The sequence below is a fragment of the Macrobrachium nipponense genome, chromosome 1 (genome assembly GCF_015104395.2).
Source record: "Macrobrachium nipponense isolate FS-2020 chromosome 1, ASM1510439v2, whole genome shotgun sequence".
In the NCBI taxonomy this organism is placed as follows: Eukaryota; Metazoa; Arthropoda; class Malacostraca; order Decapoda; family Palaemonidae; genus Macrobrachium; species Macrobrachium nipponense.
Genome location: NC_087200.1, coordinates 198,692,875 through 198,708,089, shown reverse-complemented (window position 1 = coordinate 198,708,089; position 15,215 = coordinate 198,692,875). Strand labels below are relative to the sequence as shown.

At 38.9% G+C, this 15,215-nt stretch overlaps 1 protein-coding gene across 2 annotated transcripts in view; it reads right to left on the bottom strand.

The window, feature by feature from the left end:
* Positions 1–15,215, bottom strand: part of LOC135220009 (glycine receptor subunit alpha-2-like) — a 65,360-nt gene that overhangs the window by 22,887 nt on the left and 27,258 nt on the right. For both annotated transcript variants that reach the window (XM_064257296.1, XM_064257297.1), the window contains exons 6-7: positions 10,253–10,356; positions 8,059–8,167 (exon numbers count right to left, since the gene is read on the bottom strand). In XM_064257296.1, coding sequence (XP_064113366.1) covers positions 8,059–8,167; positions 10,253–10,356 — 213 coding nt within the window. The remainder of the gene's footprint in view (positions 1–8,058; positions 8,168–10,252; positions 10,357–15,215) is intronic.

Genomic DNA, 15,215 nt, shown 5'->3' with positions numbered 1-15,215 from the left:
TTTTCCACTTACAAGGCTACCAACTGTCAGGTCCTGGGATTGCAACGCGACGTTGTACGACCCCTGCGGCCACGATGAGTGCAGGTCTCACGCTCCATGTGCCCACGCCATTCAACGATATGATCGTCTGGCACCCGGAAGCCTGCGCCATCTGCTACGACCTAGTCAGTCAGCTGGTGGAGGGGGTAAGATCGATTATAGGCTTCTTTATCAATTTACTAACAACTCTTAGACATAAGTTTGTTAAACCCCGTTCCGCCATTAGAAGCTCATCTCACCTTTTCTTCAGGCTACTGGTGTGAGGGAGGTCGCCCTTGCTACCCTGAAAGCGTGGGTGGGCGCTTCGGGAAGAACGCCGCCAAAGGCCAGCCTTACATCCTTGACAAGAAGCTGGCCGTCCAGATCTTCCCCGCGGAGCAAGTCAACAAGGTATGTTGACCCCTTGTCCGCAGGCCCTCTCATAGCCTCCATCCAGCAAGATATGCAGCAATCTTTCGGGGTCGTAGCCACACAGGAGGTCGGTCCCGGACGTCGCTACCCTGGACCTCAACATCGAACCTATGGCGGTAGGGGCAGAGGATTTGTTGGTTGAGGTAGGTTGTGTCGGGCGCCAAGGTCTTTCCTTGGGCGCTCCTGGATCTTCTCCTGTCCCTTCTTCAAGCGCTTCTTTCCAAGGCTTTGTGGGATCTGAGATCCCTACCCGCTCTCCCGCTCTCTCTGTACCCCCAAAGGTGAAGGGACAGAGAGAACCGAAGACCCTAACTAAGACGACTTCTAAGAAGTCATCTTCGTCTTCTTCGGCTAAGAAGTCTTCGACTCTTACGCTGACGCGGTGAAGGCCAAGCCGAGCTCTTCTTCTCGAAGAGCTTCTAGAAGCAAGGCTTCTAAGGAGAAGGCTCGCGCTCCCGCCGAGCCAATGCCTTCTCCGGCCTCCACCGCATCCACTCCGGTAACGCCGGCCGGTGGGAGGAGCGGGACCCAGCACCTTTGATCCCACTCTGCTTTCTCAGCAGCTTTCTCAGCAGTGGTGGATTGCAACATGTGGGCGAGACTGGTCGGCTCGCAAGGGGTCCTCCGCCCTGGGGACGAAATTTGAGCAAGATGTTCGCACAACTGTCGAGCACTCTGTCTCAATCAGGCCAGTCCATCCAAGATCTCTCTAACAGAGTTAGAGAGAATGAGGACCGAGTAGCTGGGCTCTCTCCAGTTCCCCCCTTCCAGTCCTCCCCAGTGCCAAGTGCTGGTATTTTCCAGCTCCCGCCATACGACTCTCTGCCAGCTTTCTCTATGGAGGAACCCATGGGAGAGTAGCCGCTTACGTCTCCATTTAAGGATGGTATGATCTCTATCCCGGAGTGTGGAACTCGAAGGATTGAGGGACTTCGAGTTTTATCCTCCGGGTTTGATGGCAGCCTTTCATCGCTATGCTAGGCTGACCGTAGCGGCTCTTACTAGGGAAGACAAGATCTCTAGGGAGGATGTTCTCTACAGTAGGGATCATGCCCCAACGGGAATGGGTTCACTGCCTTGAGGACTGGGAGTGCACAAACACCAAGCTCCAGGCCTATAAGAGTCCTTTCACTATTTTTTGCGACGGAAGAGGAGGCTTCTCTTCCGTTCGCTACAAAAATAGTAGAGAGGACTCTTCAGGCAGTCCTCAAGGATGAGCCCATGCCACAGCTAAGGGAGGCGGAGTCTACTTCTCCGCTCTTCCCAGCTTTTGGAGAATTGTGGGAGAACTTGCCAGCCACGTTCACAAGCTTGGCAAGCTCAAACCGGACTGCGCCATGGACCAGTTCGGCGAGAAGCTTCCAAGGCTGCCTGATTCCTTAGATTCAGGCGGAGTTCGACGTGCGAACTAGGTTTGGCAGGTCCCTCAATTCACTGATCATAACGGAGATTGGCTGCTCTCTCGTTTATGCTACGGAACTTCTGTTTAAGATCTTGGCCAAATCCCAGCTTCAGACGGTTCAGACGGATGCTTTCGACTTCTTCCAAGCTAGGAGGAATTGCCGAAAGCACGTTCTGCAGGAGTGACACTATTAGGCACGAGCCTAATAGACTCCTGGCTTCTAGCATGTGGGGAGCGGATCTCTTCCCAGAGTCCGCTGTAAATGAAGTACACCACGAGTCTGCTAGGCTCAACCAGAGCCTTAGAGCTAGGTGGGGTATGGTTTCATCCAAGAGGAAGCAAGAATCCATCCCCACTGCTGGTAAGAAACCAAGAAGTCTGGTAAAAGGTTCCAGCCTTACCAGAAACACCAGCAACAGCAGCAATTCGTTCAGGGCCGTCCCGGTTTACCCAACAGGGACAACCTGCTAGTTCTAAACAGACCAGCCCATCCTCCTGCTGTCTCCTCAATCACAACCTTCGACCTCCTACCCACTCTCGCCGGCTTCCTTCAACCCTACGTATGAAGGTCAGGGCTACCTCCCTTTAACAAGCAATCGAGAGGTAGGGCGAGAGGCTACTTTCGCCAGCGTGGCGCAGGAAGGGCGACAAGGAGCAGGCAGTTCAGAGGAGGGCGTGGTGGTCCAACCCGCCCATCAACAATGAGGCTCCCCAGGTAGGAGTGGGAGGCTGTTCCTCTTCCGTCACAGGTGGGGGTTCAGCAATTGGGCACAGAGCATAGTGTACCAAAGGATTGGGTTGGAGTTGGATCAAAGATCCTCCTCCAATCAAATCATTCCGCCAAATACCATCAAAGGAATTGACAGATTACGCGGAGGAACTCCTTCAGAAGGAGCTATTGCGAGAGTCAAGCATCTAAAATTTCAAGGTCGCTTATTCAGCGTGCCAAAGAAAGGCTCAACAAAAAGAAGGGTAATCTTAGACTTGTCAAAGCTAAACTCTTTCATTCGTTGCGACAAGTTCAAGATGCTTACCCTCTCGCAAGTAAGGACCCTTACTTCCGCGTGGAGCCGTCACTTGGCTCCATCGATCTTACCAGACGCACTACTATCATATCCCTATAGCCAGACACTTCCGCCCATTCCTAGGATTCAGGCTAGTAATCAGACTTCTCATTCAAAGTGATGCCCTTCGGTCTGAATGTAGCCCCCACAGGTATTCACGAAAATAGCAGAAGTGGTTGTGCAGCAAATTGAGAACTCAGGGAATCATGGTAGCAGCATACCTCGACGATTGGTTGATCTGGGCACCAACTGTCGAGGAATGTCTCAAAGCCACCAAAAAGGTAGTTCACTTTCTGGAACCATCTGGGGTTCCAGATAAACAAAACGAAATCCAGACTTACCCCGGAGGTTCTCGTTTTCAGTGGCTGGGAAATCCAATGGGATTTGTCTTCCCACAATCTGTCAATTCCAGTGGCCAACGGAAGGAAATAGGCAAAATCTGTCAGGCAATTTCTCAAATGCAAACAAACATCAAGGAGAAACCAGGAAAGAATCCTAGGTCCCTTCAGTTTGTTGCTTCGTAACAGATATCCTCCTGAAAGCAAGGCTAAAAGATATAAATCGGTTTGGCGATCGAGAGCAAACAAACACAATCGCGAGACAAGTTGTCAGTAATTCCACAGATCCATTCGCAATCAACTCCGTCCATGGTCAAAAGTAAAGAACTTAGCCAAGCGGGTACCCCCTTCAATATCCCCTTCCAGTGTTAACCATTCCACCACGGATGCCTCCCTGTCCGGGTGGGGGGGATATTCTCAGTTCAAACAGGTTCAGGGGACTTGGTCCAGTTCAATTTCGCCAGCTCCACATAAAAACGTTCTGGAAGCAATGGCAGTATTTCTTACCTTGAAGAGACTGCTTCCCCCGAAAAAAGTCTCATCTAAAGGCTAGTTTTGGACAGTGCAGTGTAGTTTCATTGGCATCAACAGGTGGGGAGGGTCCAAATCCAGGCGCATGTCAACCATGTCATGATAGCCATCTTTGCCCTAGCAAAACAAACACAAATGGCATCTGTCCGCCACTCACCTGGACGGGGGGTAAGAAATGTGATAGCAGACCGCTTTGTCCCGGTCAGTTCCTCTGGAATCAGAATGGTCCCTAGACGACGGGTCATTCCAGTGGATATGCCGGAGAGTCCCAGGTCTCCAAGTAGATCTCTTCGCCTCACAAGCGAACCACAAGCTCCCTTGCTATGTGGCCCCCACCTGGATCCTCTGGCTTATGCCACGGACGCCCTGTCGTTAGATTGGGATCAGTGGAGAAAAATTTATGTTTTTCCTCCAGTGAATCTTCTCTTGAAAGTCTTAAGCAAGCTGAGGACTTTCAAGGGATAGTAGCTCTGATTGCACCGGACTGGCCCAAGAGCAACTGGTATCCTCTTCTTCTGGAATTGGGTCTCCGACCTCAACGGATTCCCAATCCAAGCTGTCACAATCAGTACAAATGAGGACTGTGTTCGCTTCCTCAGGAATTCTTCAGACCCTAACTTTATGGACTTCATGAAGTTTTGCGGCTAATAAAGATGCTAATATTGATCCACCCAAAATATTCTCTTCCTAGAATCAGATAAGACGAGATGTCAACCATTAGACAATATGACTCAGCTGTTAAACTTTAAAAAATTAGCATCCTTCCTGAAAAAAAAAAAAAAAAAGAATCAAACAAACTACAACCAATGACAGTTAATCTAGCTATATCCTTTTTCAGATCCTTGTTTGAAAAGGTTTAGCAGCTATGCACTATTACTACTCCATAAATCGGCTTTGAAGAAGATCTTTCAGTTAGGTTTTTCAGATAGATCTGACTGAATCTTATTTCACGTCTATTCCTAAAGCCTGTGCTAGACTTAGACTTCTCAAAGGCCTACTGCAGTTTTTCATGGTTCTTAAATGATGTCCTCAAACTACAGCTTCAGATACTGACACACTCGTCTTGTACATTCATAATGCTTCTTAGAAAGACATTATTCTTATTAAGCCTAGCTTCAGGAGCTAGAATTTCAGAACTGCGTCGCTCTATCCAGAGATGCGGGTCATGTGGAATTCCTCCCCTCAGGAGAAGTTCTGCTTGCTCCGGATCGTAGTTTTTTTTGGGAGGCTAAAAATGAGGATCCTCCCTTGCAAGGTGGCCCCTTGGGGGTTGGAAAGTCATCCCACTTCCCCAAGACCCTTCTCTTCTGCCCAGTATCAACTTTGAAGAGCCTTTCTATCTCGTACATCCTCAAGATCCTCAGGTTTCTCTCTCATGAGAGAAAAAGGTGGTACTTTGTCAGTAAAAAGGTATTAGACAACAAATCCTTTACTTCATTAAACAAGCCAATCCTGATTCATTCCCAGAGAACATGACATCAGGGGAGTAGCCACCTCAATTAATTACTTTCAACATATGAACTTTGAGGATCTTAAAAAGTATACTGGATGGAAATCTCCGACAGTCTTTAAACGTCATTATCTAAAAAGTCCTTGGAATCTTTAAAATTTTCAGCAGTAGCAGCGGGAAACATTGTTTCTCCTGATACTGTATAGTAGTCGTAGTACAGATCCAGGTCTCCTTTCTACCTACCTCATCCAACATGCCTCACCCTATCGCCATAGCTACTCGGATATTCCTAGCCTTAGCCGCTGAAATCATACTAGTGGATTGTCCCTTATTTTTTTGCTAGGGACATCCACACTTTGTACTGATAATGTACTTCAGTGTACTACCCTTATTTTTATGCTAGGGTAGGACACAATGTGTGATATTTTGTAAATAATTTATCTAAGTAAATCGATTTTGTTAATATTTACACTGCATTATTATAATTTACTATGTTTACTGTTAATTTTAAGTACTTTACATTAACTAACTTTCTTTTGTTTATGTTACTGTTTAGAATAGTTAGGCTTAAGTACTTAGTTTTATAATGCTGTAATTGATTTACTTATATTATATCCCTCATTTTACAACTGCTTTTCATTTGTCCTTTTTTCCCATCTTGTCTGTTTCTCTGGTACTCTTTCATAGGCCGACACGAGCTGAGCCCAGAAAGGGATTTTGACGAAGGAAAAATCTATTTCTGGGTGATTGGCTCGTGTCGCCCTATGAAACCCACCCTCCCGTATTGTTTACACCCCCCATGCAGGACAAGATGTTTTTAGATTAAGGATGTACCGCTAGGGGCTGCTGCTCCGTGCGTCCTCTAGTAGTAGTAGTAACGGCCGCATCGCCCGTTTGGTATCAGCTCTCTCTTGTGGGGATTCTGATTGGAAGTTCTAATTGGTGAATGTCTCGTGGTAGTGTTTCCCACTCGCCCCTATTACCATACCGACACTTCTTTTTAAGAGTGAGCGAGTCAGTTTTACTGACATTTTCTTAATTTTGTTTTTTTCTCTGGTAATTTTCAGATTAATTTTACCTAGAAAGAATGATATTAAGGATCCTTTCATAGGGCGACACGAGCCAATCACCCAGAAATAGATTTTTCCTTCGTCAAAATAAAAAATCCCTTTATTCAACTATGACAAACTTGAATTTTAGTAAGCATAACATTCTAAAATTACCTTTATGATGAAAGGTTTTTAGATATTCCTAGAATTTTAAAGCTTTTTTTTAACATAAATGTTGTTTTCAGTAATATTAATGTCAAGAGTTTAGTAATCAAAATTCTCCTAAAGATCTTCCAGGCTGCATATTATGAAATTCCTTGCAAAAAGTGTGATAAAATCTATTACGGACAGACTGGCAAATCTCTTTCACAAGCGTCTTAAGCAACATCAATATTCTGTGGAGAACTGGGCAATATCGAATGCATTATTTGTACATATGAGAGTTTAGACCATCCTATTACTGGAGTCAAGCAAGAGCCTTAGTCCCATGTAATGACACAGTTTAAAAGGAATATCCTTGGAATCTTGTTTTATCAAGTCAAAATAATAGAAATGTTCTAAAAAATTTAAGTCTTGGTTTATTTAAACTTGATGCTTTCATAATGAAAAAAGTTGTAGATAAATATAAGCAACAAAATTAATATATTCAGTTTTTACATGTTTTGGACTGTAAAGATACTTGGTAATTTCGGTTAGGGTCAGAATCTGTTTAAGTTTGTGACCGTGTGATATCCGATAATCCTGGATTATCCCTTTTAATTTTTACCCTTTTGATAATTAACCTCTGGTATTCCTGATCTTGTTTGTACCTGAGGCCTTCCTCTCCGATTGTACTTTAGTAGCTCCTTGACGATGTCTGAATAAAGACGAAAGCGCTTGGATTCTTGACTATCATTTCCCGTGGTATTCGCTTATATATATATATAGATATAATATATATATATATATATATATATATATACATATATATATATATATATATATATATATATATATATATATATATATATATATATATATATATATATATATATATAATATATATATAATATATATATATATATATATATATATATATATATACATATATATATATATATATATATATATATATAATATATATATATATATATATATATATATATATATATATATATATATATATTATATATATATATATATACTATATATATATATATATATATATGATATATATAATATATATATATATATATATATATAAAATATATATATATATAGATATATATATATATATATATATTATATATATATATATATATATATATTCATAAAAAAAAAAAATAAAAAAATATATACTATATATATATATATATATATATATATATATATATATATATATATATACAAACACACACACAAGCAAGTACTCCCCAGTTACAGGTGGGCTCGGTTATCAGCAATCCGGTTTTATGGGGCTTGTGTAGTGCCATAAAATCAACAAATTATAGCGTCATAACGGTTCTTATGGTGCGCCATAAGGGTGCTTATGATGCTGATAACTGGTTATTGGAGCCATAAATTGCCGAGTTTCGGTTAATGGCGGTTTTCACTTATCAGCACACCCCCAGGAACAGAACCTCTACTGATACTTGGAATCAGTTATGTCACACAAAGTGAATAATATTGAGAAGAGTGACTAACTTAATCTTAGGAGTATTAAATAATTTCTTGATAGTATTCTGATCCAAACTCACAAGGAGACTATCGCGATTGCTTTTGTATGTAGTCTTACCGATGGTGTATTCAATGAGACTGCGAGGTCCAGTGTAGGAAACATTTATTGGAACCAGCATCACGTAGGAAGTGGATGCAGAAACCAAAGTGAATCGTAGTTGGCATACCTGAGGAGAGTGAGTTACCGGTTAGTTCCAGGAGAGCTCAGTTGGATTCAGATGGCTGCACACTGTATTGGATGAAATGTATCACTGAAAAAGATTCAAACAGGAAAGCAAGCAATGAAAATTTATTGATGAGATATGTTTGTCATTATAATGGACTTAGGAGTATGTGAGACCTTAGTCTCTTAATTCATTTCTTCACTGCTAGTGATTTGTTTCATATAGAATCTTCTCTTACAAAGTCATAATGGTATTCTCCCACTCCAATGTAATTGATCTTGAAACTCTCGATAGTGAACATGTAAATGGGTGGCTATAAATTTGTTCATTTCTCTTCGAGTACAGTTACCAGTTACAGGAGAACTTGGCCTATGAACTCACTTTTTTTCCTTTTCACGGCTAGCGGAACATGTATGAGACCTTCAGAAGTCTTGTGATCATGTCAGTTAGAATGCGACTCAAGCATAGAGTCCACTCTAGAAGTCTTTCTCTGATAATGGCTTATAAATTGTCATAATTTAAGGTCTACTCACTGCTGTCAGGGTAGAGAGTGGATAAATCATTAGGTTTGGGTGCTTTAGGCATGTTATGATCCCAAAGTGTATAAAGTAACATATTTGGTTTTTTGTATGGCATCTGCGAGTGGATATAGTGTTGGCCTGACAAATCACAGGCCATTGGTTTGATTGTATGAGGAAGTTTGTCTTTATCTGTATCAAGACGAGACTGCCTGTGTAATGCATACTTCAACTAATACCCAATGATGTAAAATGAATGTCTGCACACTGCTGATGGGGGAAATGGGTACAATAATTGATTTAAGAGTGAAGTATATGCAATAAAATATCTGATGCCAATACTTTTGTTCCTTCTGTTAAGTGGATCTATTATTGGCGTCCCTGTAGGGGGACAGTGCCGTCAGTGTACCTCATTCGGTGCAATGTAGGCATTACTTAAGGTTCTTTGCAGTGTCCCTCCCTTCGGCCCCAAGCTGCAACTAATTTCATTCCTTTTACTGTAACTCTGTTCATATTCTCTTTCTTCCATCTTACCAGGCAACCTCTCCTAACAGTTGTTTCATAGTGCTGCGAGGTTTTCCTCCTGTAACTCCTTTCAAACCTCTTATTGTCAATTTCCGTTTCAGCGCTGAATGGCCTTAATTGCCCCAGTGCTCTGCATAACAACAAAAATCTATATGAATTAAATCTAAATCTACTGTTGGCGTCAATAGTTCAAATGCCCAAAGAGGAGGTTTGTCGTTATCTATTATAATAAGGATAATGATAATGACATTGTTTTTTTTAACTCATATTTGGTTGTAGTTATTACTGGAAGCATTGAATCCAAAAATGAATATGGGAAGACACTCCTACTCAGTGTGTGATTGGAACCAAGCGTCTCTTTTGGACCCGCGTAGTGTTGTAAACATTGGATCTGAATGGGAAATGAAGAAACCACCATTCTGTGTAGGATTCAAATCTCTCCTGGTAGATAGGGATAGTAGATAGTTTCACTACAGACAATCGTATGAATTTATTTCAGTACTTCAATACTTCAGAAAGAATCAAGACTAATTACTTAAGATTGGTGAAACTTAACAGTGAAACTTAGAAAGATTTACTTATTTTGTCATAGAACTAACTCTTCTCATGCCTACTTAACTTCACTATGTATGAGGTGGAAGTTTTTTTTCCCTTATCCCATCTTCCAGTTTGTCGGTTATTTTCTCTCCTTTCCTTATACCTAACCTCTCAAATTTTCTTGGAGGAGTTTCTTGGTTACTAGTTTCTGTCATTACCGCTAAATCTTCCTGAGCTGCTCAATGATGTCCTGTCTGTGTTGTCTAATTATCCGTCGCCTTTATACCTCACTGTAACTCACTTTGTAATACTTGTCCCATTGTTCTCTCTAGTTAGATCCTTAGTACATGAGTCCCCTTTCTTACTCGGCTTCTCTGCCATACAGATGTCAAAACAGAATTGTTGTTGTATTGAAAAGCAAATGCAGGATAATATAATTATTATGAAAAGGTGTCGTATTGATTGAGAAATTGAGAAGTAAGCTATGGTGAAAGAAATTCGAACAAACCTGTTGATCGAAGGGGAACATCAGGAGATCGAAGATGCAGGTGTAGGTAGCATTATACAACTGACTCGTTTCCAGACTGTGGTCATTTCCAGAAAATTTGCTAACTGTGAAATAAAAAAAAATGAAATAAAAAAGTTGCTATTCTACATTGCCAAAATTTAATTGCACTGATGGAGAACTTTTGTGCCCAAGACATTATGAATTTATACTGTCAATGTTACTACATCTGATGAATGTAATTATTTTCTATCCTGATAATGTTAATGCTTAATTTAACAGTAAGATGAAAGGATCTAGAAGTTAGCTACTGTTAATATCCCTGATAATGTTAATGTTTAAATTAACAGTAAGATGAAAGGATCTAGAAGTTAGCTACTGTTTGCTTAACAGTCTTAGTTTTCTTATCACTACTTATTAAGTCCTCTCTTCGTTGTTGTGCAACAGAAATCAAAAGCCGTTTATGTCATTAAAGATTCATCATAAGTGCTTTCTTTTCAATGCATATAGAGCATTTGTTTGAAATACATTGCTGACCTTCTTTACAAAAGGGTAAATACTGAATGGCTGATATCACAAGAACTGTTTATCTTTTGACATGATTGTTAGATTATGCTAAAGTTTTGAGTTCGTTCATTGCCACTGACCAGCCAAAAATTTTACGTGGAAAACAATATGTATTTACAATGCATAAAACAATGTATGAAACAACCACATCAATTTTTGAAGATGAACCTCATTCTTTAATGATGTGGTGTTCTTTGTATTGATTTCATTTATCCCATTTATGCATGCTTCGCATCTGGTGAAATTGATCTCTTAAGCCATGTAATAATGGTAAAATCCTTAATTATGCTTATAATTTTTAATTTAAAAAATCAAGCTCTAAAAGACTGAAGTTTACAGTAGAAAATTAATAAAGAACATTATCTATTTGCAGTTTGCATCTCTTAAGTACAGTTTCTTTAGGGCTGTATAGAAATATAGAGGTGGATGCAGCATTTATTACATAAATTAGAGCGGGCCCCCTCCCCTCTACAGCATAAACTAAAATTGATATGGACAAAAACAAAAGTAATTCAGAACAGGCATTCATTTAAGTTTCTCTCCGAGTATTTAATATTTTGTGTGGCGTCCATCTGCCTACACCACAGCCTGCATTCTTGAGGGGCATGACTCCTGAGAGAGGACTTCAGGCCTTCCGAGATTCTCACTTTTCGTGATGACAGTCACATGGATTTTTGTTCCAGTTTCTTTTAACAAAGGAATCATCTCTTTTAAGGGGGCCGACTGGAACCCTTATATATGGGGGTATAGGACAAAAAATGCAAAGTCATGAACAAATTCATGGAGCTTCATATGGCAATTGAGAATACATATACAAAATATTTCGTCAAAATTCCTCTAACTTTCGTAATTACAGGGTAATTAGTTAACAAAACTCAATAAGCCTAAAACATTGATCCGTACAAGAAAATGCAATATTTCTTCTGTTATCGTAAATTTTGATTATTATTGTCAAAGAAATTGGGAGAAATGGCATCTGTAGACATTCCCTGAATCGAGAAGGGAGACTTCACTTCAGTCAGCTACCAAGTCCAACCATCAGTGCGAGCACAAACTTCAAGTATTCTACCCGTTCGATTTCACCTCTGACATTCGCTTGCTTTTACGTATATTTATGTATGTTTCGGCAAGAATTTCATCATGCCAATGAGGAAAAGACAAGGGAAACATCTCGCTAACATACAGACGAAGAAAAATTGCTCAAGTATTATTACAGAATATCATACTATACGCGTAGTTAGTGAAGAGAGAGGGGAGGGTTGCTTAGTAACGCCCCTGTCTTGCCTGACAGCACACGTCACACTGTGCCCCAGGCTACGGTCTTTGAGCAGAGATCTTCATTTATGATAAATAACAAAGTTTTGGTTTTTTAATACCCAAAATGGAATATGAAATTCATAATAATCATGATTTATTAAATGTTCTTTGTAAAAACAAAGTACACCTTCGAGTTTCTCCTCTGACCTTCTCTTGCATTTACGTTTGTTTATCTTTGTTTCGGCAAGAATTTCATCATGCCAAAGAGGAAAATACAAGGAAAACATCTCGCTAACATACAGAAGAAGAAAATTCGCTGTACTAAGCTGAGTTAGTGAAGGGGAGAGAGAGAGCTGCGTAGGAAGAAGTGCCCCATCTTGCCTCAAGCAGTGCCCCAGGCTACGATATATGAGCAAAGGGATCATCATTTATGATTAAATTATGATAAATAAAATAGTTTTGGTTTATTAGTACACAAAAAAGAAATATACATTCATAATAATCATTATTTATTAACACTGTCTTTATAGAAATACGAAGGAAAACTTTGAACACCCGTATCTCAAAACTAAACTTATTGACCTTCAAAATCTATCTTCTCACTTAGTTTTAAAGCTATACCATTGGAATTTGGTATATAACTCCAAAAGACATTATAGAACAATCAAATAGAGCCCTTTTTTCCAATTTTGTTTCGTCTTTTTTTTTTTATTTTTTTTATAAAATTTTTTTTCTCCTGATTTATAGGGTTTATTTTTTTACAATATTGAAAAATTCATATCTAGCAAAAAAATTACTCTTAGAAAAAAAACTTCTCATTCGATTGGAGGTCTACATCAGGTCTATATATGGTAGTAATCCTAGGTCTTAATATTAAATATCAAGGGAGGAGATAGAATTGGAAAAAAATGGGTTATTTTTCGGGGATAAATCGTCCTTGGCGTCAAAAAACCGAAGGTCAGAGGCAAAATCATATGCGGTTTTGGAGATGTCCCAAGTCACCTTATTAAGTGGTATGAATATCAAAGTCCTGTCCTTAAAAAATGGCATTAGCCGGCCAGCCCCCTTAATGCATTTAGCTATCCAGGAACGTGAAATGAAGGATGCAATAGCATCAAAAGAAAAAGACCGCGAAATAGGCGAATAAAAACTTTTGGGGGGCGGGGGAAAAACATTCCAGGAGAGCAATGTGTGAATCCCGAGGAATCCGGGGAGAAACGCAAATACGGGGGTTCCAACTATAATATAATATAATATATATAGATATATATTTATATATATAATTATATATATATATATAAGTTATATATATAGTATATACCACATGTGTGTGTATGTATATATATAAATATAAACATATATATATATTATATATATATATATATCAACCCCTGTATTCGCAGATGTTAAGAACCACAACCACCTTTGAATACCAAAAATCTATGATAAAATGGGACCCCCCTTCTAAAAGTGCTTATACTATATAGCTGACTACTTTCAAGTGAATCAGCATCGAGGAAAGCTGGAGAGAGAGAGAGAGAGAGAGAGAGAGAGAGAGAGAGAGAGAGAGAGAGAGAGAGAGAGAGGTGAATTGAGTAAAGTATATCTTAATTTAATCGTTCAAACAAAATATACCTTCAACTATTATCCTAAAACAATATATCATTTCAAAGACATTTTACAAAATTACCTTTAAAAATATATGGCTGACAGTTGTGTGAAAATTAATAACATTACCCCTATGAGAGAGAGAGAGAGAGAGAGAGAGAAGAAACAAAAATATATATGCACATTAAAAATATTTAATACAGGAGTGACAGTATCCACACAAAGGTAGATAAAGATAAATTCACAAGACTATATGAATATATGGTATTTGAATTATTTAACTAAAATCAATGATAAAATAAGAGCTGAAACTTCCACACAAACCAGATATCCTGCTCTGTGATTGGCTCTCCTAATCCTTCCAGCCAATAGTTTCATGCTACAATCCAATCAGCATTGAGGCAACATACCCTGCCTTGCGATTCTTACTTCCTGCCCTATCTATCCATCTATCCATATCTCACATAATGAAGAGTTTTTAATTAGAACTTGATATTTTGCTGATATTTACATTAAGTGGAAATTAGTAAATAAATTATCATACAAAAAAAAAAGATACAAGTTACAGATGTATAAAAATGATCTCACTCTCATCTCTGTAAAAGAGAGAGAGAGAGAGAGAGAGAGAGAGAGAGAGAGAGAGAGAGAGAGAGAGAGAGAGAGAGAAACCAAACAAGAGTACAACTCATACACTATTGGCAGTACATACAAAGCATCGAGCTACAAGCTTTGTCATTGGCTACTTCCAACTCCTTCAATCAGGAGTGTTATCATGGAGATAGAGAGAAACAGGTGAATGTAGTTTTTTTTTCCTCATACAGTACATATTATGAAGATAATAGGTCAATATTGAGGGATTTTACTTTAACATTTGATTGACATTTTCTTGGGTTTACATTAATATTAGTAGTAATTGAAAATTAGTAAATTGTTTTCTATCATTAAATTAATTTATTCACAAAAATAAAATGAAAATACAGCAGTTAGTGAGTATTGCTATGAAAAAATCTGCAAATTAGTGAATTTTCCTGTGATATATTTGGAGATACGTTAAACAGAAAAAATCCTTAATGACTGAATCTACAAAAGCTGATCCACGATATAACGGGGATCCACTGTGTGTGTGTGTGTGTGTTTATATATATATATGTATATATATATATATATATATATATATATATATATATATATATGTATATATATATATATGTATGTATATATATTCACAAAAATAAATTTCTGACTGACCAGACTTAGCTATAAATTAGTTGCCTTATAGACATTTTCTTTGTACATGTATTTATGAGTTTTGTGAATAAGTTTACCTGGCCAAAAAAAGGTTTTTATTGTTTACCAAAAATTTGTATGTGGTCAGTTGCTACACAGTATAATCCTTTAATTGTCTTGTCCCTGTTTCTGAGCAGTTGGACTTAATCTTTTTGTAGACCTCTTAAATTGTCTTGTCCCTGTTTCTGAGGCAGTTGGATTAACTTTTTTGTGACCTCTTAAATTTATGTTTTTTTTTTCCTGTGTG